At 43.0% G+C, this 26597-nt stretch overlaps 1 protein-coding gene across 1 annotated transcript in view; it reads left to right on the top strand.

The window, feature by feature from the left end:
* The window catches only part of adgrb3 (adhesion G protein-coupled receptor B3), a 223785-nt gene that overhangs the window by 146681 nt on the left and 50507 nt on the right, over positions 1 to 26597 (top strand). The window contains exons 14-19 of the mRNA XM_080781955.1: positions 1288 to 1363; positions 2067 to 2172; positions 4334 to 4377; positions 17949 to 18075; positions 21316 to 21419; positions 22928 to 23030. Coding sequence (XP_080638081.1) covers positions 1288 to 1363; positions 2067 to 2172; positions 4334 to 4377; positions 17949 to 18075; positions 21316 to 21419; positions 22928 to 23030 — 560 coding nt within the window. The remainder of the gene's footprint in view (positions 1 to 1287; positions 1364 to 2066; positions 2173 to 4333; positions 4378 to 17948; positions 18076 to 21315; positions 21420 to 22927; positions 23031 to 26597) is intronic.

Consider the following 26597-nt stretch of genomic DNA (forward strand, 5'->3'; position numbering starts at 1 on the left):
GAACATAAAATATGAGGCCAGACAAAGCCTCTGAATCACCTTTGATTTACATGGACGGGGAAACGGAGCGGGATGAGCGATGCGTTGTCTTCAACGCCGCGGCGGCCCAGCGTTATTTTGTAGGACATGAAAACAGAGCATCCTCCCGTCTTTGATCGCTGCCCCTGTGCGCCGCGCTCAGCCTCCGCTTGTTCCATCATTAATGTATTTCTCCATTGACTCAGCACTCTTTCTGCGTTTCCTTTCAAGCTTTCGAGCCAAAGGCCAGAGAGTATATCCCAATCCAGTGCGTATTTATATATATATATACCAGTACCCAGTGCCAGACAATTTGGTTAATTGGTAATCAGTCTTATCTTCGGGGTACATCAAAGATAAGGAAATGAGCGATTGATTTGGGATGTACGCCTCGCGTCTAATCGCAGGCACTCTAATTTGGACAGTGAAAGAAGCCGAGCGAAGAGGAGAGTTTAGCGCCCGTTCCAAACAGGAGATAAAAATCGCTATCAGTTGCAGGAAATTATAATAATATACAATTATATATATATTTTATATTAATTTGGGGAATTTAGCAAATGCTCTTCTCCAGAGCGACTTACAAATTAAGTGCAAGATCAGAGTACAGTAAAAATGGCACGAATAGACGACAGGGTAAAGTGGTCACGTACATTTGAGTGCACAGAAAAACTATTTTGTGCTTCAAAGGAACTAGGAAGCACGCCTCGCATCAAGTGGGTGCCGTGGCCCGTGACACAAGACAAGGGTGTCACATAAATATGTTTAATAATATTTGGAATACCACTATATCACTTCAGTTTAGCCACTTAAACCCTGGCCTGCGTAGCCTACTTCACAGAGTAAGTAAGCCTCGCCAAAAATATGCGGTCCACAAGCTCACAAAGTCATTCAATCTGTCGTAATGGAAACTACTATTCTCTCAAGTTTTCCTCGTGAGTCATGTTATGTAATGTATGTATTGTACTAATGAATTGACTACAATGGACGGCAATGGAAACAAGCCCCCGGGGCATTTTGTGTTATCCTTTTAGTATTGTTATTATAGGCAAAAGTGTATACTAGTGCTGTACGTGTGCCATTTACTTTTTGCTTTGCACATTGGCACAGAACAGCTCTCAATAAGTTAGACATTTTGTCTTGATAAGATTGGTTTAACTCATCTATCAGGATATAGCTTTGTATAGCAATGGTTTTGTCATGAGACACAGTGACTGTGTCAGAATGACACCCCGACAGCAGAGCTAAACCCTTGTTTTCCTCCCGGTATAGATATGGACGGTTCTCCGGTCTACATTCTAGGAACGGTCCTTTACAAGACCCTTGGACTCATGCTGCCATCGCCAAAGTAAGGACCACATATCAGCCTATTATTATAGCACTTCATAACAAACTGTCTCCAGGATATCCCTGGAAGTGTCCCGTGTTGTATGAACGTTAACATAGTCTAGACTGCATGACAGTACAGTCATTAAAATGTCTGTTATTGGACGTCTGGATGGGCAAATAACACCATTTTGAAAAAAGCAGATCTACAATCGGCTTGCATATCGTCAATTTTCATCCAACAATATCAACTGTACATTTATTTGACTAAAACTGGACCTAAAACATTTACCGAAACCCGGTTCCAAGTATAGGAACCGATAACAACATGGTGGGTACCGTACCGGTTAGCGATACCCATACAAATAATTCCATTTGGGTTCTGCCTATTGGTTCCTATAGACAGACGCACATTCACACGCCATTTGTTTATTTTCATCCCTTTTCATCTTAGACGTGCTATAACTGGAGTAAACAAAGGCTTCAGGTATTATATCTTCAAAGACGCATTTGTCTGTCAGGAAGTTTTTTTTATAGGAGGAGAGAGAGTAATATTAGATTACAACTGCTTACCACGCGTATAATAAATGAATGCCTGTCCGTTTTTGCATCGGTGTAAAACAGTGGACAGGGAACACAGCTAAAACAAAACGGAACGGTATTCTAAATCAACACACAGTGACGGGCTTGTTTTTTTGTGTGTCTCTGCTTCTTCACACACACAGGAACCACACGGTGGTGAACTCCAAGGTCATCGCCGTCACGGTCAGACCCGAGCCCAAGGTCGTGGTGGAGTCGCACTTAGAGATCGAGCTGGCTCACCTGGCAAACGTAAGAGCACTTCAACGATGTCACTACTGGGAGACGCAGGGATGACTCATGCTCGCAGCAATTTACCTCAGGGTATTATTATCTCAAAGAGCAAAAAGCTGCGTGTAGTTTAACTAATGGCCTTTTTCATCCATTCAGAGACACGCTTTTTTTTGTAGTGTACCTTTTGGTATTAGCATTGGTATTAGCATTATGTTATGCTTTAGCTATTGAAAAATAGCAGATCTACAAGCTCATAGCGCGCCACCGAGTGGCGCGCTACGAGCTTGTAGGTCTGCTATTTTTGAAAAATCGAAGAACGACTGACAGAAATATAGCTTTTTCAGAAAACTGTCAGGATGTAGAAAACATTTTTAGAATCCGATTGATACGGTTCCAGTTTGTATGCCCCACAGTGCATACAGTACTGCATCTGTTCTCCAGATTGTCAGTGTCATGCCACACTGACTGTACAAAGTGTAAGTGTATATTAACCCATTCTGACCGGGCACCCATTTTGGTGTTAGCATCATGTTATGCTTTACCTATTGAAAAATAGCAGATCTACAAGCTCATATCGCGCCACCGAGTGGCGCGATAAGAGCTTGTAGGTCTGCTATTTTTGAAAAATTCGAAGAACGACTGACATTTTTAGAATCTGATCTCAGGTCAGAATGGGTTAATCAGACCAGTGTGTGTCCCGTGGAAACCTCGTATGAATCTGATCTCAGGTCAGAATGGGTTAACGTTGAGGCGTTTGCTAGTGTGCGTTGGTACATTGCACAAGGACAATGCTTTCCCCAGTGTTCTGTATTCATCTCAGAGATAAAGGAGACATGCACGTACACGCGGCACGTACGTACATGAGGGTGTGTGTGTGTGTGTGCGTGTGCGTGCACGTGGATACTGCAAGGTGATACGGTACATGCCACGGGTGTGCTGTACAGTAGTCTATAGTTTACGATGCGCTACAGATTGTGTTCTGCTCGTGATAGACGTTTCTGAAGGACAGATATTTCTGTGTGAGAAATCGTGACAAATGAGCACATGTAGCGTTGCTGCAGCTGCTGTGACAGGAACCTCCCACATATCTCCCATAACCCATTCTGACCTGAGATCAGATTCATACGAGGTTTCCACTGGACACACACTGGTCTGATTAACCCATTCTGACCTGAGATCAGATTCTAAAAATGTCAGTCGTTCTTCGATTTTTCAAAAATAGCAGACCTACAAGCTCGTAGCGCGCCACTCGGTGGCGCGCTATGAGCTTGTAGATCTGCTATTTTTAAATAGATAAAGCATAACATGATGCTAACACCAAAAGGGGTTCCCGTTCAGAATGGGATAATATTTCAAACCTTTTTATGTTTCTTCGTAAATTTAGGGCCCTGCTTCGTCATCGCGATTGCACAGTGTCACATAAAAGTTGCTCAAGGACACTTGGACACATCTTGTAACTTGGGGGGGCAAGCCTATAGGCTGGGACTGAACTGGGACTCACTGAACTGAACTGTGGTTTCCATCTGGCCACTCTACCCCTGAACCGTCCCACAGTCAATGTTTTATTCAAGACTTTTACTTGTAACTTGAGTAGTTCTACATTGCAGTGTTTATACTTTTACTTAAAAGGAGCATTCAGTGATTTGGGTGATTTGGAAAACCCTCCGTTTCTGCCCCAGTAACAAGATGTGCACACGCTCTACAGTGGGGGGGGGGGGGGGGGGGGGGGGGGGGGGCGTGCAACAGGCCAACAGCGCGCACACAAAGGCCCGCCCCCACTCGATCATGATTGGAGGAAGGCCCCTCTCATCCTGATTGGATGAAGACTGGGCCCTCTAGCCAAAAAACGAAACCTTTTTTTTTACCCCAGGGGTTAAAAAGTGATATTTGAATTGAGTCAAATCACTGAATTTCAATCCACAAACCCCATCACGAGCGGGGCTGACATTTCTTTAAAGAAAGAAATGTCAGTATTGTTTGTTTTCCTCACCACTGATCGTGAGACAAAAGAACACAATGTGAGGATGTCAACGCCGACGCTCAACAAGCAAAGCCTCTTTGATGCATGATGATGACCATCGTCATGACAACGACCACCACCATCACCACCATCATCACCACAACCATCACTACATGATTCACTTGACTAACATGAGTCTTCCTTCTTTGTGTGTTCCAGGGAACCTTGAATCCTTACTGTGCACTGTGGGACAGCAATGTAATGTAAGTCTTCTTCCACTTGATCTATTGTGCATGTGTGTGTGACTGTGTGTGTGTGTGTATATATATACAGTATACAGTGGTGGGTGATAAATGCTTGTGCTTTATACAGTACAGTACACGCTGCGTCCTCCTCCTTTGTGCTGAATGTTTTAAGGCACTGGTTCCCAAACAATGGGTCAGGACCCATTTGTGGATCACGGACCATTTTCTTTCCCTACAAAATATATTTGAATATGAATAATAAAAAATAATAAAAAAGAGAGAAGAGAAGTAAGTGACAAGCTCACATCGCGGCGCCAAGCGACACGTTGTGAGCTTGTAGATCTGTTATTTTCACTATAGTTTGTTCCCGGGCACACTTCTAGTTTCTCTTTTGGGTCACAGGCTAAAACGTTTGGGAACCACTGTTTTAAGGCCTAATGTATTCGTGGAGTAGAGGAGGAGGGAAACGGTCCCACACTGGCTAGACATTTCACATTGAACTCCTGCTTCATCAAACCAATGGCGTCGTTAGATGAAAACGATGCACACATGGCCCTGCTGTATAATATGACCATTTACTGGATTAAGCAGACTGTCAGTTATAGTCTGATGTTATTTTGAAATAGACACGTGGACCCGGGTGGGCCTGCACTCTTTGACGTGGCGTGTTGTTTAACGACAAACCGCTTGTCCTGATTTATCTGGTTATAATCACAGCGCAGTGACATGGAATGATGGCGTGATGATGGTGTTCCATTTCAGACAGTTGGCTTCGGTTCTTATCCCATTCTGACCGGGAACCCATTTTGGTGTTCTCATCACATTATGCTTTAGCTATTGAAAAATAGCAGATCGTGGCGCGCTACGAGCTTGTAGGTCTGCTATTTTTGAAAAATCGAAGAACGACTGACATTTTTAGAATCTGATCTCAGGTCAGAATGGGTTAATCAGACCAGTGTGTGTGTCCAGTGGAAACCTCGTATGAATCTGATCTCAGGTCAGAATGGGTTAATATTCAGCACCGTGCCACACGGAGGAGTCATTTAGGGGGTAATACCGCCAGCTGTCTGTTCGGCCATGTCGGTTCGAGCCCACTTGTGAATGTGTGCGTGCGTGTGTGTGAGTGCGTACGTGCGTGCGTGTGCACGTGCGTGCGTGAGCGTGCGCGCACACGTCTTGGTGCTTGTGTCATGTTTTGTTGGTTGTGCTGGACATGGAAAGGCATGTGATTTCATGCACTCTGCCCTTTGCATATTATTATATACACCGTTTCAGAGCACAGCTGTACGACAGCCGAGACATGAGCTGGAACATCTGGCTCCGTCCAGAGTGATGTAAACTTGTACGACAGCGGTGATGTCACCAGAGTTGTTCGACAAGAGTGATGTACTTGTGTGAGGGTGTGAGGGACAGCAGTGATGTCACCAGAGTTGTTCGACAAGAGTGATGTATACTTGTGTGAGGGTGTGAGGGACAGCAGTGATGTCATCAGAGTTGTTCGACAAGAGTGATGTACTTGTGCGAGGGTGTGAGGGACAGCAGTGATGTCACCAGAGTTGTTCGACAAGAGTGATGTATACTTGTGTGAGGGTGTGAGGGACAGCGGTGATGTCACCAGAGTTGTTCGACAAGAGTGATGTATACTTGTGTGAGGGTGTGAGGGACAGCAGTGATGTCACCAGAGTTGTTCGACAAGAGTGATGCACTTGTGTGAGGGTGTGAGGGACAGCAGTGATGTCACCAGAGTTGTTCGACAAGAGTGATGTATACTTGTGTGAGGGTGTGAGGGACAGCGGTGATGTCACCAGAGTTGTTCGACAAGAGTGAAGTACTTGTGTGAGGGTGTGAGGGACATACCAGCAGGGATGTCACCAGAGTTGTTACGATATATATCAGAAAAGCTGATGCTATACTGCCTAAAAGCTGGGTATGGACATATCGGTATGCGGGGGCTGGGCTATCGTTCCTCAATCCGTTCTCTAGATATATTATAGTTCTGTGGTTACTTGCCACCCTTTGGTTTGTTGTTGTGATCCGTAGCGTGAACGCATCGTCGGCAGTGAGCGCTCGCTGCGCTCGGCACAAAGTCAACGTAAACACGGCACTTAAACAACGCTAAGCAAAAAGAGTTTGACTGTTGTGGCTTCAAGAATGACGGTGGAATGAATGGGCTTCTGTTTTTTGTCAGGGTAAAATGCTATCACTGCTCTGGAACTTGGCACTGCTGACGGAATTTATATATTGACATTGTTTCGCTTTTTCTTTTCATCAACCCCGCTCGTAATATAAAATATGGCCTGACCAAAGATCTCTATTTTTGGCAACTGTGATAGCAGTTGATGCATTAGAGCCTTTGGTCAAGGGCACTTTAATGGTATAATTTTTTTTTACACTGGACAAAAATGTTTTCATCGGCAGAGTGTTATAATATATTGTTCTATTAAATCTCAGTAACCTCAAAATATAAATAAAAAAAACGTACTGGCCCTCTGCAGCCACGCCAGATACAAGACCAAGGACCAATGCACTAATAGACAGATAACAGAATGGAAGCCTAATACAAAATATTATACTTTTACTCCAGTACAATTATTTGGAAACTTTAGTTACTATTGTTACTTTTTGTTAACCCCTTCAGTCCTATACATTTCGGCCATTTGAAGATAGCCGATCAGGAAGCTCACAATGCGTTGTGATGGGGGCTTGTAGAACGGCTATTTTCAAAAGATGTTTAGGTTCAAGGTTGTCTTTATTTGTCTCCCTTGGGAGAAATGTGTCTTGGAGACAGAGTCACAGCTGCATACAAATAAGACACGTCCGAAAAGGAAAAAACACCCTGAAACTCCCAACCTTCACAGAACAGAGATATTGCACACATTCCCTTGATAAAGTGCAACTAGTCAGTAAAGTGCATTCGGCAATCTCTGATTGAGCATTTTGATTGACAGGGGAACAAAAGAGTGTTTAAAACTATTATACACACACCGTGGAGTTCTATACCGGCTCCTACCGGATGGCATTAGCTCGTACTCTCGGTACAACACATGCAAGGGGTCAGATACAATATTCCGAGCTCGCCTCAACACTGCTTGTTCAAAGATGGCCTGGGGAGCTGGCCTGGGGACATGCCCATGATCTTCCCAGCCATGTTAGCTAGTCTACTTATTTGAGATTTGTACTTCACAGTTAGATTGCCAAACCAGCTGGACATACCGTAAGGACTGACTCTCTACTTATACATTTGAAATGAGACATTCTGCATCATGAGCACTTAAACTTTTGCACTTGAGTAAAACATGTGAGTACTTTTCCCCACCACTGAGCCTATTATTTGCTAAATTGTTACGGTCTTTGACTGGAACAGGACGCACGACTCTGGCCTCCTGAGAATCATTGGGAGCTGCTAGTGAAATGTCTACAGTGCCAGCGAGGTTTACATACACAGCTCAGAGGGACAGAGTACAATGGAGCAACTCAATACAAGTACAGTAAGAAGAATGCATCGCTATAGTCCAACAAGGCCGCTCATTAACCACTTTAGCCACGTTTTTATGCTCCATCTGTCAACGTGGCAAAAAATAGCCCAAACTACAAGCTGAGCGAGGCATCGCGTCGCACCATGCATGAGCTTGTTGATGTTTGAAAAATGTCACCTACAGCAGTGGTTCTCAAACGTATTATTATTTTTTTGTTCAGGTCACCCCTGTAAAAAAACGTTATCATCCACACCATGGCACCCGTGAATGACGTATGTCATACTCATTATATTACACCATGTACAGTACATAAATGAAACTTTCCCCTTTAAGTTCCGTTTCCATTAGGACAGAACTTTTTTTTTTTTACCTGGCGTTTAACCATTTGAACCCCAGCATCCCTATTCTGGGGGGAGCTCGGTCTAAAGCTCACAGCGCGTCTCAATGTGTGACTTGTACAGTAGATCAGATTTTTCTGTGAAGAGACTGGATTGAAAAAGAACCCACAAAGTCTAGACGGTCTAAGTGGTTAAACTGAAGTGATACGTATTCTGCGGCACCCCTCATGGACTTGTGTCACGGCACCCACTTTGAGAAACCCTGACCTACAGTGCATATAAGGATGCGACGGTTGAAAGTTGTTAGACGTTATTGAGGACCATGCCAGTCAGTAGTAGTAGCCATTAGGAGAGAATTGTCACTTATCTTTTGAAACTCACTATGCCGTTTATTTTATCTAAAATTACATTATACTCGCCATTTAAGTTCACACAATACACCTCGAAAAATAGTTTCTGAATTTCACACATTTTTTTTTATATTGAAGAGATAACATTGATTACATTCTTATTACAGTACCTAAAAAATTAAGCAATTTGGGGGAAATGGTTGAGGTTTATCTAAACCACCGGCTCTGATAAGTAGAGTCCATGCAGGAACCCCACTGGGGGTTTCAGTCAGTGTTGATATAGACAGCAAGTCTTTTGAATAAAATCTAAGTTTGTTTTAGTCACATTTTATATTTTATCTGAAACGTTTTAGTCAACACCCAAATTGTCTTTTAGTTCTACTGGATCTCTTCTCCACTAGTCCCTCCACTAGATATTTTAGTATAGTTTTTATTTGTTGATGAAGTGGTCAGTACATTTAGTCTTAGTGTCATCATAGCTTAGTTTTTATTTAGTTTTCGTCAGTGTTACATACTGCACAGTAAATTTGCTAGATTATTATATGCTGAAATAATAACATTTAAAACAGGTCGTGAAGCGAAATCTCGTATGTTGTAATTTTGTAAATAGCCTGTACATTTTCTCAGTGGTTTATGAATGGACCTGTGTGTTTTATAACGCATTCAAGGTTAGCGTTTGGCCAGATGGTCGACTGAATAAAAAGATAAACATAAAATGGAATAAAGACCCCTAAACACTGAATGTAATACAAGAGCTCGGCTTTGTACTCTTCCCCCAGCACCTGGTGTAAGTAGGTCAGACACTCACATTTTTATTACGCTTCTAAATGTCAACATTTTCACAGTTATCAAACGAGCCCAGACCAACATAATCGTCTACATTTCAGTGGCTTTCTCCTCCTTTCCCCTTTGAATTCGGCGAGCATATGCCTTTGGTGAGACTCATTGGAAAACAAATCAACCAAGAAAACTGTCTGCTGTGTGTGTGTGTGTGTGTGTGCGTGCGCGTGTGTGTGTGTGTGTGTGTGTGTGTGTGTGTGTGTGTGTGTGTGTGTGTGTGTGTGTGTGTGTGTGCTATATGGTAACGAGGGAACAATTACCACAATAAAGTACAGTATAATTACATTCCTGCAATTATGTTACGAGTAATCTGTTAATTCCCAACATGTTACGACAAGATTTAAATAACATTATTCAGTGGCACTTAAAGAAGGAGAGACAGAGGATTATTCAGCCTACTTTCATGTACCGAAGGAAAGGATATACCGTAGAGTTTCTACTGGCGTCTCTATTTTGGAAGTGCCATTATAACAAGCGAACATTTTCAAAAGTTATTTTCCGCAGTATGATATCACACGCTTAAGTATTAAATTGGGCTTGTCTGATTTTGTAAGACTGCAACGGACCATAAGTTTCACATTATGCGACAAGAACACAAGGATGGTGTGTGGTATTTGTACTAAAACCTAACCAGACTCAAGACATTATGCAATATATATCCTTTGTGTGTATTCCTTTGTTTGGGTGTTATACACCCGCCTTATACGAACAAGTACAATTTAATTGGTCCTCACTAATGTTCATGGTAAAAAGTAGCACTTCTATGAGACACAGTCTGTGTCTCATAGAAGGGCTGTGGGCAGTTCAGAAACCCATCTTCTATGAGACACAGTCTGTGTCTCATAGAAGGGCTGTGGGCAGTTCAGAAACCCATCTTCTATGAGACACAGTCTGTGTCTCATAGAAGGGCTGTGGGCAGTTCAAAAACCCATCTTCCAGTTACATCATCGTAAATATATTTAAATTTTATCATCGTGAGAACTATTTCATTCCATTATCGCATTGCAACTTTTCAGGAATAGAAAGCCTATAGCAGTTTCTATTAGCTTGGATTCCCCATCGATCGATGGGTTTCTGAACGGCCCACAACCCTCCTATGAGAAACAAATTGTATTTTATCATGATCATTAGTGAGTACCAAATATATGAAGACAGGTTGGAAAGTGGTGAAGTCGTGGAGTCTGGCTTGACTGTATTAGTGTATTGGTGACTCTTTTTTTATCATACTGTAAATTATTGTGCGTGCATTCCCTCTGATTATTCAACAAGGCCCTCTGTGACTCGATACTCCAGGGTACAACTTTGAAACTAAAATAGAACACGACAGTGTGCAGTTATATTCCAGCGCTGGGCCAACAACGCTAACACTGTATGTTAGCCACACACTGTGGAGTAGCCCTGGATCTGTGGAAGGCCACTAAACGCACTGGGACGGGACTCATGTGTGGGTCGCGGACACATTGTTATGGGTCCCCTTAGTTTTTGTTTCCCACATTTGGTTTTTAATATTATTTCAAAACATTAAAAAAAAAAAAAAAAGCAAAAAAAAAACTGTTTGATAACCACTTAGCCTTTTTGGGTTTATGATCCTGTCGAGAGTGCATGGTAACTTACGTCATGTAGTCACTGGTTTGTAGTTGTCAGGCTACCCTGTGTCAAGTCACAGATTCATAGGAAAATAAATAAAAAGAATATCAGATTTTAGTATCAGTGACTGGGGTAAACAAACGTACTGTATGAATCACAGAGATCGTGGGCAGACATGTTGAGACTGTTATTGTGCAAAACATGCTCCTTCAAGACAAAAGAAAAACGAAAAACATTTTCTCCCCTTCAAGTCCCAATTTAGTAAAGCCAATTCCCAATTCCCCAGCCTCTCTACAAGTACTCCATCTCTGCTAACCCCCACAATCAGTCATTGGGAGGGTGAAGAAAGCCTCAAGTCTCCTCCGATACCCGGGCCGTCAAGCCAACATCTTCTTTCCACCCGACACGATACGCGTGGAGGTACACGCTATCCCCCCCACCTCCTCCCTCCCCTGAACAGGGAGAGTTAAGAGTTATAGATCTATAAGGCTCCATTTGGTTACCAACTCTTCCATCATTTAGCAGGGGACCACTCCCCGGACCACTGGTCTAGATCTATGAAACACAAGCTGTCTTAGCTGTGATGCAGCTTGTAGTTCTAGACACTATAGTCTAAAGACAGTATGGGCACATTGGCTCAGAGTCAGATGGCATTAGTCTCCATTGGTGAACGTTAGCCTAGGGAGACAGGACACTGAAGGTATAAGAAAATAAAATACAACAGATCAGTTGGTTCCCTGGCAAACCCCACCAAGTACTCTGCAGCTGCTGTTAATCGTACATGACATGTACGGAGGTCATAAAGGCAACATAAAATCCATATTTGACTTACAGTAAAATAAGTGTTGCTGTTTTAACCGCTACAGTATATGTGATTTGCTTTAGACCCATGTACCCAAGCACAAAGCCAGCACATGTACAGTGCAAGATTACCATACATTTTAAGGGGATTGTATTTATCTGTAATGTATTTCATGTGAATTCTATGAAACAAATCAATCATGCGTACAAATGTACTATTCTCAAAGACCTTTTGATGCCCCTTTCCAATGTCTGTAAGCACCACATTTAGGATAAATTCTACTGAAATCATCTTTGACTTTCAGATTTACATGATATAAAGACTTGCAAAACCTGTCCGTCATGCCATCACGCCTCGTGACACGTCATACCACCATATATGGCCATCAGTCATCACGCCTCGTGACACACTCCATATATGGCCGTCTCCATATCTAGGATCATCACCTAGATCTGAATACATGGAGCCGGCCAGCAACTCTGACCTCAAACCCTTAAATCTCCATATGTGGAGCTGACCTGTTCTGACATTCCATAGTTAGTGCAGCCGCGCCCGGCAGCCGGCGAAAACTAGAGTTCTCAACAGGCTGAAAATTAAGGCCAGGCCCTACCTGGGCCCTCATCAAACCCTGTAAACCCTGTACACTCAAGACACTGCCCCCGTTGCCACCCTTAGATCTCCATATATGGAGCTGACCTGTTCTGACATTCCATATGTTGATCTGACCTCATCAAACCCTGTACACTCAAGAGTAATGTCCACCCTTAGATCTCCATATATGGAGCTGACCTGTTTTGACATTCCATTATGTTGATCTGACCTCATCAAACCCTGTACACTCAAGACACGCTCCATATATGGCCAGTATAGAATTCATTCCATGTGTTGATCTGACCCCCCATGCCAAAGCGCCAGCTGTCAAGCAGTCTGCCGTCACCCAAGCGGATGCACGCGACCTTTAGGAATTCTAGCCTCTGCATAATCAAGGATTTTTGCCGTATTTCTGGAGGGTTTATCCAATTTAGAGGAGATCGATCACAATCACACACCAGGCTTTTTGCCGTCACTGTAACCTTCCTTCCAGCAAAGACTGACTGATACATTAACAATGTCGTCAGAGAGACCAGCCATTTGATTTAACAACATTGTGTAATATACTGTACACACTGTACATACAGTATATGAATGTGTGGGTGGGAATGACATGCAGGTTCTCTCCAACATTCTGTAGAGCCGCATACGATCAGTGGTGGAAAGAAATTAATTACATCTACTTAAGTACAATTGTGTTGAGACAATGTGTCGCATCGTGACCATTGCGAGCTTGTAGATCTGCTATTTTCAAAAGATCGTTAACTTCGAAAACTTGAAATGGGACATTCTGTTTCTGTATAATGATTACTTTTTGATGCCACTACTTTTGTACTACTCAATTTAGAATTCCGGACTTTTAGGAGTATTTCCACATTGCAGTATTGATACATTAGTTGTCCACTGTAAAGCACTGTATAAGTTCTAGTGTGAATCGCGTCATGCTTGCCTTTTGCTCCTAGGGTTCCGACATATAGCACACTGCGTGAAAAGACGAGTTAACGGGTAATTATGGGCACTATATTTTGCCCGTAAACCTCTTAAAGTTTAGCGGGCATATACCGTTAATACACAGGTGTGATGGTACACATTTCCTGTAATATTCTCATCCGTATTCCAAGCTTTTTGCGCAGTGGCAGTAGGAGCTGCCTATCAATAGCTATACCTCCCTCCTGAATCTTCAACTAATAATTGCCCGCCATTCCTTGCAACTATGTTGGCGCTCGCAAAGACGGTGCACAGAGCACCGTTGTTTTAACAACCGCGCTGGATAATGATGTGCTGGTTACGATGTCACCGCTGGGCTAATCACACACACCATCTGGGCTCTCTCAAAAGCATGGCTGTGATTTGCAGACAGAGTTAATGTGTTGGGTGATGTTGAGCCCACCAGTCCCTTTGGTTTCTATTCTACAAACCCAGTGTGTCACACAGCCAGGTAAGGAAGGACGACTCACCCACATGCCTGGGTTTCTGCATCGGGCTCTCTCTCTCTCTCTCTCTCTCTCTCTCTCTCTCCCTCTCTCTCCCTCTCTCTCCCTCTCTCTCTCTCTCTCTCCACTTGGATCCATCTCACACTATAAACCAATATGTATGAGTGGAATAAGCGCAGCAGCAGCAGCTTTCACTGCCGGAGAGATCCATCATTCTCTTTTCTGGTGGCTGCTCACTGGAGGGTGCTCGCACGCAAAGTCGTGATGACTGATGTCTTCATTACAAGAATGAGGAGTGGTCCATCAAGCAATGAGTGTGTGTGTGTGTTGGGTGGCATGTGGTCTGACTCACTGAGGTTGACACGTACAGTACCAATGTTTTTGAGCTCTGCGGTGTGCTATATCGGCTCTTCTTGGGCATGGGCCTCCATGTTGTGCGAAACCTGGCCAGTGGCTTACATAAATCTGCATGGAGGAATGGACTACTGTAATCTCTCTCGTTTGCACAAAAGACAGTTTGTGGAGTGTGAATATCCGTTGGTTCAGGCCCTTCCTGGGGAACAGGCAGTTCAACCCAAAGATCTCAAGGAGATGACGGGTCATGGGGAGCTATTAAAACCCATTAAGTACAAGACCAACACGATATTTTAGAGGGCCTGGGCAACTGTGTCCAACTATGTCTGAGGTCTCTTTGCTTTGTGTGGAGTGGTACAGTATGTGTACTTACTGGTGATGCATTTCTAGCTGTTATCTGAATACAGGAATTGTTCAAATAAGGCAAAGCCCTGAACTACAAAAATGTATGTTGATCCTACTTTGGACTTGATCCTACTTTGGACTGCATACTTTGGACTGAAAATGATTGGGAATCACACTTTGGCGTGTTGCTTTAAAATCGCACCAGTGTTTTTCCAAGCATAAATTTGTCATATCCTATGGCTTGACTGTCAAAGTCAAAGTCATACGATTTGTCACAAACGCAGTGAAATTTGTTCTCTGCATTTGACCTATCTCTTGGAGCGGTTCGCTGCAGGCGTGCCGCGCTCGGGAATAATTTGATTAGTTGTTTAGCCAATTTCATAACATGAAATATCGGACAGATCTGTCTTGAACACATGACTATAGAGATACTGTGTAACGATTTGCGGGATTTTTGGACAGAATCTGGAGGAGTAATATAAAAAAATGTGTAACAGGCTGCTCTGGAAAATTCTGGATGGACGCACACAGAGTGCAAAACATACTCTCCCCCCATACCTTCGGCCTGGTGGAGACAATAAACGTGCAGAGAATTTAAACTTGCTTGATAGTTCAATCTAAAATTGTAACTGATAATGGAAACAGTTTTTTTTGTACACTCCTAGCTGTGAAATGGCAATGATGTGTAGCTCATTGATGGCGGCATGGTCCTCTGACTCTAACATAATTAAATTAGAAATCACTGTAGAAACCGCTGCAAATCAAAGAGGAAACATCCTAATTATACGGCAGAGAAGAGTATGTCGGGCCTAAGCATCTGACCTGTGCTGTGGAAGGGTGCATGTGTCCCACGGGAACCCATTTGGTAAAAATGGGAGCATCGTCTACGAATTACAATATCACACGTTTATGGCAGTGGTGTCTTGAGCATTACACCTACTGTAACACACAACTAGCTTAGCAAACAACAAAGAAACTGTGGGAAAAAACAGTTCTACAAGTGATGAAGTATAAAATAGGGCTTAAGTGGTACAATCTCAATGAATTCAACTTGAACATTGCCTATATGTGGCTATATTTAGCTTTGTTTTTAGATATCCATACTCGTTTACACGTCATTCTCACAATTACAGTAACTGTTCCAATGTGGAAACTGCATTGTATGACTGAGCTGAACCGGTTTCATGTGTGGAGGGAGGGAGGGGTGGGGGGAATTTTATTTGCTTCCGACACAAAATCCATTAGGGGCAAAAAATGGTCCCAGAAATCCCAGTTAGGAGGAACTCCAAGGAAGAAGAGAGATCATATTATGTTAGAGGGGGGACCATTCATTTTATTGCTGTTGAACTGCCAGTGGGGTCTTAAGAATGGAACACAAATTACATTTAATTAAGGCTTGAGGGATAAATAAGAGTTGTTGCAGTGGTAATTCAAGTGGTGGTGAAGAATCGCCTTACGCAGCAGAAACCCGGGTGTTTTATGTCGCTGGAAGCAATGTGAACGTTGTGTTTACCTTTGACATGCTATGCGGTCTAGATCCTGTAGTGTACAGCATTTGGTTGTCAAACTTTTTATTTTATTTCAAGAAAGCCCCCCAGAGGTGCAAGGGTCCATTTGGTATACCCCCGCTCGAGGAACCACAAGTGTCACTTTGAGTGATTGATTAATTGATTGATTGAATACTTAAAGCCTATGGGATCTATATTTTGGAAAGAACTTGGGGCCCCTTCCCCCTACTGCCGTCACAGGTGTTATTGATGATACTGATGAAGGCTCTGTTCCATTCTGGTCAAACCTATAGTCAGGGTGCTGCTATTGTGCACTGGAAACACAAAGTGTACCTTTGAGTGGGTTCCAAATGGCCCTGTACGGGTCTGCAACTCTACACAAATGGAACCAAATGGACCCTTATGGGTCCATTTGTACACTCTCAGGGTTATGGCGATCCTTGGAATTAAAACGTTTGAGAACCATGCGTATATACATACCAAATGGAACAGAGCCTTAATTAGTATAATGTTAATATAATGGGTATCACCTGTGAAGGAAGTAGGGACATGGCCTGAACTTAAGTATAGTTATTCCGTGTGGCTTGTTTCCATTGGGGTCCTTCATACTCAATTCGACTGTAGGACTTATAGTGACACACAACAGGCTATAGTTATGCCAACAGGTGTTCATGCACACAGTAAAGTATATGTGCATCAGGGAAGAATGCAGCTTAACAAAAGGTTTTAAAAACCACTGAAGTGTCATTCTTCACTAAAACGTGAAATACCGGTAGCCTGCATGAGGATTTCTTTTTATCCGTCTAATCGAATCTTTCTCTTGAGATTAAATTAAACAATTAGATGATGACGAATGGTTATGGCACACAGACGCGTTCGGTGTTCCATTCATTTTACCTACTAGAGAGTGAAAGGAGGCAGACACTGGCTGGCTGCAACCATTCTCTCCGCAGCCGTGGGGTGGTCTAAATAGTTCTGCGGTGGTCTTTTTTATTTATTTTTTATCTCCTTCGTTTAAATCAAAAGCTTCACGCTCGCTCCGTCGCGAAAATGACCGCAGAAATAAAGCAGCCCCAAGCGTCACGCAGCTTCGCAATTACATAATTTCGGCGATGTAAAGAGAATACGGGAAAATACACCTGATATTCCCCACACGGCCCGGTCGCTTCAACCCTCCCCTCCGCTCCGCTCCGTACGAGCCCAGGCAGTGTATCAATCTGATGTTGTCCACCGTTTCCACGGTGAAAATAACCCCCCCACCCCCCTCTATAGCAGACAGGAAGAGTAAAAAAAAGCCGCTAATTACAGAGGAGATCGATCGGATCGAGAGGGAGCAAAGATACAACCCAATTAAAAGCAAAAGAGATGAGAGATTATTAACGGACAACAATGATAAGAAAATAAAAGTGTGGAGAGAGATAGAAAAAAAACAACAGAATCCTATACTACCACGCAAAAGCAAGCGATCAAAGCGACGCACGGTAAATATACAACCACCGCCTGCTGTTAATGATAATAATTACCCGGGAGAGAAATACCAACGTTGCCTTTTCGTTATGTTCAGCTGCATATAAAGAATCAATCAGCACCAGTCTCTGCTGGACAGCTCCGCGCGTCCCTCCTCCGCCTCCTCCTCCTCCTCCTCCTCCTCAATGTGCAAGCTCTCTCCGTCTCTCTCCCTTCTGTTCCGGAGCTCAATGCTTGTTGTAAAGCCGCTAAAATGCAGTGTCGATTCGCTTTTTTTAATTAGACGTTTGCAACATGTAGGAGTGCAGTGTGTAATGTAATATGCTCTGTATATGCAACATGCGGGTTTTTTTGATCGGATCTGACGATGAAATGGTGCCGAAACAACATGTGAAGTCGTGCTGATGCCTGCTGCCTGCTGCTGCTACAGACAGCATACCGCCGTGTTGAATTAGCCTAATTGCCTCTGCCCTCCTCCTCTCCTCTCCTTCTTTGCAGGAACGACTCCTGGGGTACGTGGTCCACAAAAGGATGTAAAACGGTGCTCACAGATGCATCCCATACGAAATGCTTATGTGATCGCGTGTCTACCTTCGCCATTTTGGCTCAGCAACCAAGACAAATAGTAAGTGGGCTGCATGGCTTGTTTGTTGATTTGCTATTTTGATAGGTAGAATATGCTAGATAGGCTAATAGGGGGAAGTGATACTAGCCAATGTAATGTGCAGTGCTCTTGAATCATTAATATTGCTGTTGTTGGCTGATCTTGTCAGTCAAGTGTACACAGTGTGGTTAAACTGTGCCTCTGTTTATATTTGGTACATATCATTTACAATATTGTGTGTGTGTGTGTGTGTGTGTGTGTGTGTGTGTGTGTGTGTGTGTGTGTGTGTGTGTATTTAGGTGTATAGGCAGGTCTGTGCATACAAAGTGTGTGTGTGTGTGTGTGTGTGTGTGTGTGTGTGTTGTCTCCTCTGGCATCAATCAATGGCAACAACACACATCAATATCGATGTAATGTGCTAGCATCCAGGAGAGTCTTCTTCCAATCACACCCCGCTGTGTCCATTATGCTGTACCATGAGCATAGCTATACTAGCAGCATCAGTGTATAGGCTACTGTGGTGTTGAGGCCTTCATCAGTGTATAGGCTAGTACGGTTCTCAACCAGTGGTCCTTGAGGGGGTTCCAGGTGGTCCCCAGCTATACATGTTGGAGAGTTGGTATAACCACATGGACCCTCATCTATATCTTTAACTCCTGAGAGAGTAAAATTAAGCCAAAGTTGACCCGTATGGGTGCATTTGGTTTCATTTGACGCTCTCACGAGTTAAGTCATTGTCTACACAACTAGAGAATGGAATTGTGGACAAAATCCTAAAAACAAACGATGAAATATTCTTTAGTTTTGGGTCTGAGAGGCTAAATGTCATAGAATGCCACAGACGAATACAGTCTACAGTAAGTCCACACTATTTATCCATAATGTATAAATGATAGATAAGGGGGCCAGGACAACGAGGCCTTTTCGTGGAGGGGTCAGAATGAAATTTGGACAGTTTTTCGTCTGTGGTACATGGTGGTCCGTGGCTGAAATGCCAAATAAATACTGGGCCTTGATGTGAAAAAGGGTTTAAAACCACTGGTGTAGGAGCGCTGCTGTGGTGTTAAGGCCTTCAGCAGTGGCCGACGGCCAAGGAGATTTTAGATAGGAGTACACTTAACAGATGGTGTGTTCACTGTCCATCTTCAACTAGGGCTGTCACACCACTACACGTTTAAGTTGACGATTAATCGTCACACAAAATGTATTTTTTTTGCCGTTGGAAATTGGAACGTTGTGGATAGAAATTACATTTCTGTTTGGCTTTTAGGCTTCGTAATACAAATGCACCGGATATGACATGATATGATGGGTGATATGACAAATAATTGAAATATACCAAAGAATTACTGGCATTTTTATAAAGTTTTACTAAAAATAGAAGAAATAGCTTATCTACAAACTTACCACACGTCACTTGTGATGTGCTGTAAGCTTGTAGATCTGCTATTACCCGTTTTGCTTAAGAACATCTTTCAACATGGACAAGATTATGAAGGTTTTGACAATAATCGCGATTATCTCAAATAATTGCGACTAGACGATTAGGTAATAATTGTGTATCTTTAACGCCGGATCACTGTACGTTGTACTTCTTAACTGCTTAAAAATGTGTTATTGTTTTGAATATAATGGATCTACAAGCTCACAATGTGATGCGACACGTTGTGAGCTTGTCGACATGCAATCTTTGCTAAATGTTTATTTATTTATTCATTTCAATATTTTTCACCTACGCCCAGACGACGAGGAAGCCATGGCTAAATAGTTTTCGTACTGCTTATCTACTGATTTTCTTTCATGTGCAGCCCATATTTTCACATAGACATAGTACAGTGAGCCCGATCTCACCCAAACATGGTCATGGTGAAATAACACAGATTGGCAATTCCGTACATACAATACTAGAAAACCCCCAAATACATACAGTACATATTACACTACTACTGTTTTGACCGCGACGGGGGCGTGACTTTCACCCCATTCACGATTCTGTGCCTTATCGGGTTGCAACTCGGACGTCGCTACACGTGGTGGATCTCGTTGCTCAAGTTCGCGTGAGACGGCGGACGTCGCCCCTCCGTCGCGGTCTATGGGGAGGATTTCAGTCCAATAGTTTTCTAGTTTTCTAGAAGTGTATATGTACGGAATTCAATCTGTGTTATTTCACCGTGTTGGGTGAGATGGGGTTGGCACTCACAGACAACACACACAGACAACACACACAGACAACACACACAGACAACACACACAGACAACACACACAGACAACAACAAGACCTGTGTTATTTCACTGTGTTGGCACACAGACAACACACACAGACAACACACACAGACAACACACACAGACAACACACACAGACAACACACACAGACAACACACACAGACAACACACACAGACAACACACACAGACAACACACACAGACAACACACACAGACAACACACACAGACAACACACACAGACACACAGACAACACACACAGACAACACAACACACACAGACAACACACACAGACAACACACACAGACAACACACACAGACAACACACACAGACACACAGACAACACACACAGACAACACACACAGACAACACACACAGACAACACACACAGACAACACACACAGACAACACACACAGACAACACACACAGACACACAGACAACACACACAGACAACACAACACACACAGACAACACACACAGACAACACACACAGACAACACACACAGACAACACACACAGACACACAGACAACACACACAGACAACACACACAGACAACACACACAGACAACACACACAGACAACACACACAGACAACACACACAGACAACACACACAGACACACAGACAACACACACAGACAACACACACAGACAACACACACAGACACACAGACAACACACACAGACAACACACACAGACACACAGACAACACACACAGACAACACACACAGACAACACACACAGACAACACACACAGACAACACACACAGACAACACACACAGACAACCAGATCACGTGGTTCGTTTCAGTGCTACAATTTCATTTGGACATAATGAGGTTTCAGCTTTGACCTTCTAGGTCACTGATGCAGCGCCCACACGCAGGCACACACACACACACACACACACACACACACACACACACACACACACACACCTCTGAGGGGCGCTTCATAATGGCCCCTTGCTTTTGATTTGTGTGGTGTGGTGACCAGTAAAGACGTATGCCTGCCTCTCCCTCCTCCTCCACAGACCATGGAATACTCGGGGGTTCCATCTGTGACACTGATCGTTGGCTGCGGTCTCTCCTGCCTCGCCCTGATCACACTGGCAGTGGTCTACGCTGTGCTATGGAGGTAATTATGACCCACTAGAGCGGGGGGGTCTTCAACGTTCAACTTCCTTATTAGCCGAGAGAGAGAGAGCGAAAGAGAGAGAGAGATGAAGCAGAGACCCCCCCCCCCCCCCCCACACACACACACTACATGTTGTATGAAATGGTGTTTCCGATTCAACTACTGTAGACTTGTTTGACAGCACTATCATCAATGTTGGATTCATGTTAACGTGTATTTTCAGACAATTGAAGATGCAGTGCAGTTTTTATTTATTTTAAGTGTGGAAACAAGTGCTAAAATTATTATTTTTATGTGGCCACACCCACTAGTTCATTAACTCTTTCTATGTTAAGCTTTCCCCTCTACTCCCGTACATAAAGCTTTCTATCAAATATGAAACGGTTTCACCGTGCTCCCTACAATGGCAGACTCTCCAAGCCAGGAAACCGATAGGGATGCTGGGGTTCAAGTGGTTAATGTAAAAACAATATACTACTTATCACACAAGGATTTGGTGGCCCTCCTGTAGTAACCCCTAGTGTTGATTACTGTAGTGTGTAGTAAAATGTGAGATTGCCCCAGACCAGGTTCTAGTAGTTCATGTGGTTTTAACCCATTCTGACCTGAGATCAGATTCATACCAGGTTTCCACGGGACACACACTGGTCTGATTAACCCATTCTGACCTGAGATCAGATTCTAAAAATGTCCGTCGTTCTTCGAATTTTTCAAAAATAGCAGACCTACAAGCTCGTATCGCGCCACTCGGTGGCGCGATATGAGCTTGTAGATCTGCTATTTTTCAATAGCTAAAGCATAACATGATGCCAACACCAAAATGGGTGCCCGGTCAGAATGGGTTAATGTAACTCTGAGATTATATGCAAAGATAACCAAAATGGCATTTGGTTAATTTGCAAACTCTCAGAGTTGCATTAAACAAGGTGTACTTTACTGTGCAACAGCCTTCAAAGGATAGGTTTGTTGACTAAGACTAAAAGACTAAAGACTAAGATTGTGATATTTAGTCGACTAAGAAGACTAGACTATAACACTAAACAAATTCCGATGACCAAATGGGATTAAAACTAAATGGTGTGTTATTCAAAAGACTAAGACTAATCAGAATTTGCTGTCAAAATTAACCCTAAGATTTAGATGTTTAGTCGACTAAGAATTTCAGATGAATAAAAAAGGACTAAACTAAATGGTGTGTTATTCATAAGACTACATCTGAATTTGCTGTTATTGCATTAATATGATTTAGTAAGACATCTTTGTTACAGTGTAATGGTCAGGGTCAACAGATGGTACTGGGGTGGGGGGGTCAAAATAATAATGAAAGATTATAAATCTGTGAACCATTGACCTTGCAATACGGTAATATGCTACGAATCCTTTCTCCTATGAACCTGAACCATTGACCTTGCAATGAGCTGACGTGCTACGACTCCTTTCTCCTATGAACCTGAACCATTGACCTTGCAATGAGCTGACGTGCTACAAATCTTTTATCCTCACGGCAGATACATCCGATCGGAACGGTCCATCATCCTGATCAACTTCTGTTTGTCCATAATCTGCTCAAACATATTGATCCTCGTTGGACAGACGCAGACCCACCATATGGTAAGTGTGCTTTTTATGATACGTTAACTGTCTAATGGTTGCCTTGCATCTTAATCATTATTTATCCAATTAGCCACTCATTGATGGCCCGAGTGGTTGTCATGCATATCATACGGGCTCTGATGCCTGGCGGTGAGATCCTGGTTAGATTCCCCGGGCTGGCACTGCGTGAAAAGAGGAGTTAATGGGCAATTACGGGAACTGTATTTACATGTAATATACAGGTGTGATGGTACAATTCGGGAGTTTACGGGAGTTTGTTGGAAAGATTAACGGGGGTTTCCTGTAATATACACATCCGTATTCCAAACCTTTTGCGCAGTGTGGGCCTTTGCTGTGTGTAACTCCCCGCTTTGTGTCTCTACACTGTGTCTATCTAAAAAAAACAAAAAAAGCCAAACAGATATGGATCAGCACAAAGGTATAAATCAACAGTGTTACTTTACCAAGGCCTTGTCTGGCCTGGCTTTACGACTGACTGGTCTCACTTCACAAAGGTCTGACTTCGGTGTGTGGCCCGCTGGCCCCGTGTCAAATTCAACACTGGTCTGGCCATTAGAGAACAGTGTCTGACCCAGCTCACATTCCCCAGCCAGTGGTTCAGCTCTGGCGCCTTCTGGCGCTTTCTGGGAGAAGATTTAGGGTTCCCAAGAGCTGAGCGATTCTACAAATGCCTTCTAAGTACAGTAGTTCTCGAGTTCTCGAACCTTTTGTCGCCAAGGAAGGTGGGGCCGTGGGGGTAGGCGCCAATTACATAATTTGTGGGGTCCTTGACACTGATATAGAAACATACGTTTTTCATAAAACTGTCATCATTTTAGAAGACATTCTGGTCTCAGGTTTTAAAGGGTATTGGAGCTATGTGCTATGGTCCATGGCCTTGCTCACACCACATAAATTATGATTAACAAGTAATGTAGGTGTTTTTTTGGCCATGGGGGCTGTGCTATATGTCACCTCAATGGTAACAGGTTCATGTAGGATGTTGGTGATGGGGTAGTGCAATATGTCACCATTGTCATAAATTGTGTATAGTATGTGTGTGTACAGTAAGTGTATGTGTGTAATGCATGTGCATACTATTACATGTGCTGTTTGATGTATGCCTTTTTTCTTGGGTGGAATCGAAGGACAGTGTCTCCCAGGACAGGTTTCCCAGCAGGGACATTAAAGTATACATTATCTTATATCATAATATCTTATATACAGTAGATAGGGATTTTTCTTTTTTACATTTTTTAATTTCTTTTTTAATCTTTTTTTTTTTGCGGCTTTCAACTTTATTTTATATTTTTTATAGAGTGACAGACAGTAGGCTGACAGGACATGGGGAGAGAGATGGGGGAGTGACATGCAGTAAAGGCCGTCGGGAGTCGAACCCGCGGCACACTGCCAGACTCGGGCTACCGGCCAAGGTGCCTGGACCGCTGAGCCACGGCCCAGGCCTATTTTCTTATGTTTAACGACTATCATATCGGGCTTTATGTCATTTTGCACATCACTGTGCTTTTAAGGCAACCCTGTCCTGGCCTGTCCTTCAGGTACAATGCACAGTACGTATAGCATTTCAGTATATGAAACCATCAATAGACAGCTTTAGCCTTCAGTTTAAGAAAAGAAAAGAAAAGTGTAGCAGATTTCTAAACGGTTTCATGACCACAAAGTTTTTCATGCATTCACACAACAATGTGGCTCTCGATCTCTACATTGTTTGTCTTGGAAAGCATTGAGAGACAATCTTCAAGATTATCGGAGCAATTTGTTGTATCGTTGTTCATTGAGGCATCATGTCACGTTTCTTATTTGAGTTACTTTCAGTTATTGGTTATATTGAGCGAACGGCATCTTGGTATAGATGAGACTTTAAGAAAGAACAGACAAAGGACTGTGCAAGGATGTTGAAACTAAATATCGCTGCAAGGTTTATTGACATAGTTGGAGGGAATGGATCATTACCAATTCAGCATAGTTATGTAGCATCAGTCAGTGTGTGGGATGAAGTTAGGGCTGGGCACTGCATCAGTATTTCATTGGGATTTTGGATATGGTAATATTGTGGCATGGAATAAGCGGCATCCTTAACTGGTTTTTGACACAGATGGGAACGCATCTGTGTTAATTTAGATTTCAGCTATTATAGCAACATAAGTTTTTCAGAAAACTATCGGATTTAGAACACTGGTTTAGAACAAAAAATAGCAGATGTACAAGCTCGCAGCTATTTTTGAACATGTTTTGAAAAATCTTAAGGTGTTGAAGATGGAGTGCTACGATTTTTTTATAATATAAGGAGGAAGAACTTTTCCCAAAAAGTGTACAGTATTTGTTAAAATCATGCTTTTATGTGGACATGCCCACCAGTTCATTAAGTATGCCTGGTTTGCCTGATGGGTGGTGATCCATAAGTGAAGCCGCACCCACAGCTGTAGTCGTATGATAAAGGGGAGGGGCTGATAGTGTGATGTCACTATTATTACTGTTTATTTCATTGGCCTGTTTGACGGTCAAGGGTTCAGCCTCCAGTCCTCTTCTGGGTGTCCCTGGAAACCTTTTTTCAGATGGGAGGTCCGCGGCCAAATATATTTCTATTTGGGGGTCCTCCTTGGTTTGAGAAGTTTGAGAACCATTGATTTAGAAAGCATTTGTGGAATTGGCCTCAGGTCTTCTTAATGTGTTAATCATGTATCTTATTTCATTCTCAGTCATGGAGGACACACACGCACGCATGCACACACAACACACACAGTCACACACACACACACACACACACACACACACACACACACACACACACGCACACGCACACGCACACGCACACGCACACAGTGTATCTAATGAAATGCTTGCAGTGGCTTCCTTGGATGCATTCACTCATGGTCACAATAAAACCGCCCGGCAAAAAGAGTTGCAGTTGGGACTATAGAAGCTCTCTAGCTGTTGCTCAGAAATGCTGTAAAGCTTCAATTACTGAAATGAGATGTAGGAATCATAGAAGAGGAGGGGGGGGGGGGGGGGGGGGGGGTGAATCCATCTCTCTGTCATCTTTGAGATGGTTCCAAACTGGCCGACCGGGGGTTAGAAAGGCCATCCACGGCAATTTAAAGGAGGAACCGTTAGGAACAATACAATAATATGTATCATATTTCCTACCCCCCACTTGCTCTGTAGCAAGTCAGTAAACAAGTGGCTAATGTAAGCGATTGTTTGGCAAACAGTATAGCTGTGATTTACTGTGATTTTTATCTGCCCACGCATATGCCATTCTCAGTGATTTGGCAGCATCGCAAGAACAACACTTTTCTCTATTATATAACCATTTATTTATTTATTTACACTTATTTCAACCAAAGAAAATCACGGTTACCCTTACCCTATACCTTTGACCTTTATCCTGTTGGATATATCTAACATATGTACAGTATGAAATAATTGGTATTGCTGAGGGGGGAATGAGGCTACGCATTCTATTATAAACCCTAGGTAAGGTTCACTTTCATTTTTTAATGGCTTGACTTTAAATGAACAAATAAGTTAGCTCCGAAGCTGTAGCTGTAGCTGATACTTCTA

This window comes from Protomyctophum bolini (genome assembly GCF_963924005.1).
Source record: "Protomyctophum bolini genome assembly, chromosome: 14".
NCBI classification, from domain to species: domain Eukaryota; kingdom Metazoa; phylum Chordata; class Actinopteri; order Myctophiformes; family Myctophidae; genus Protomyctophum; species Protomyctophum bolini.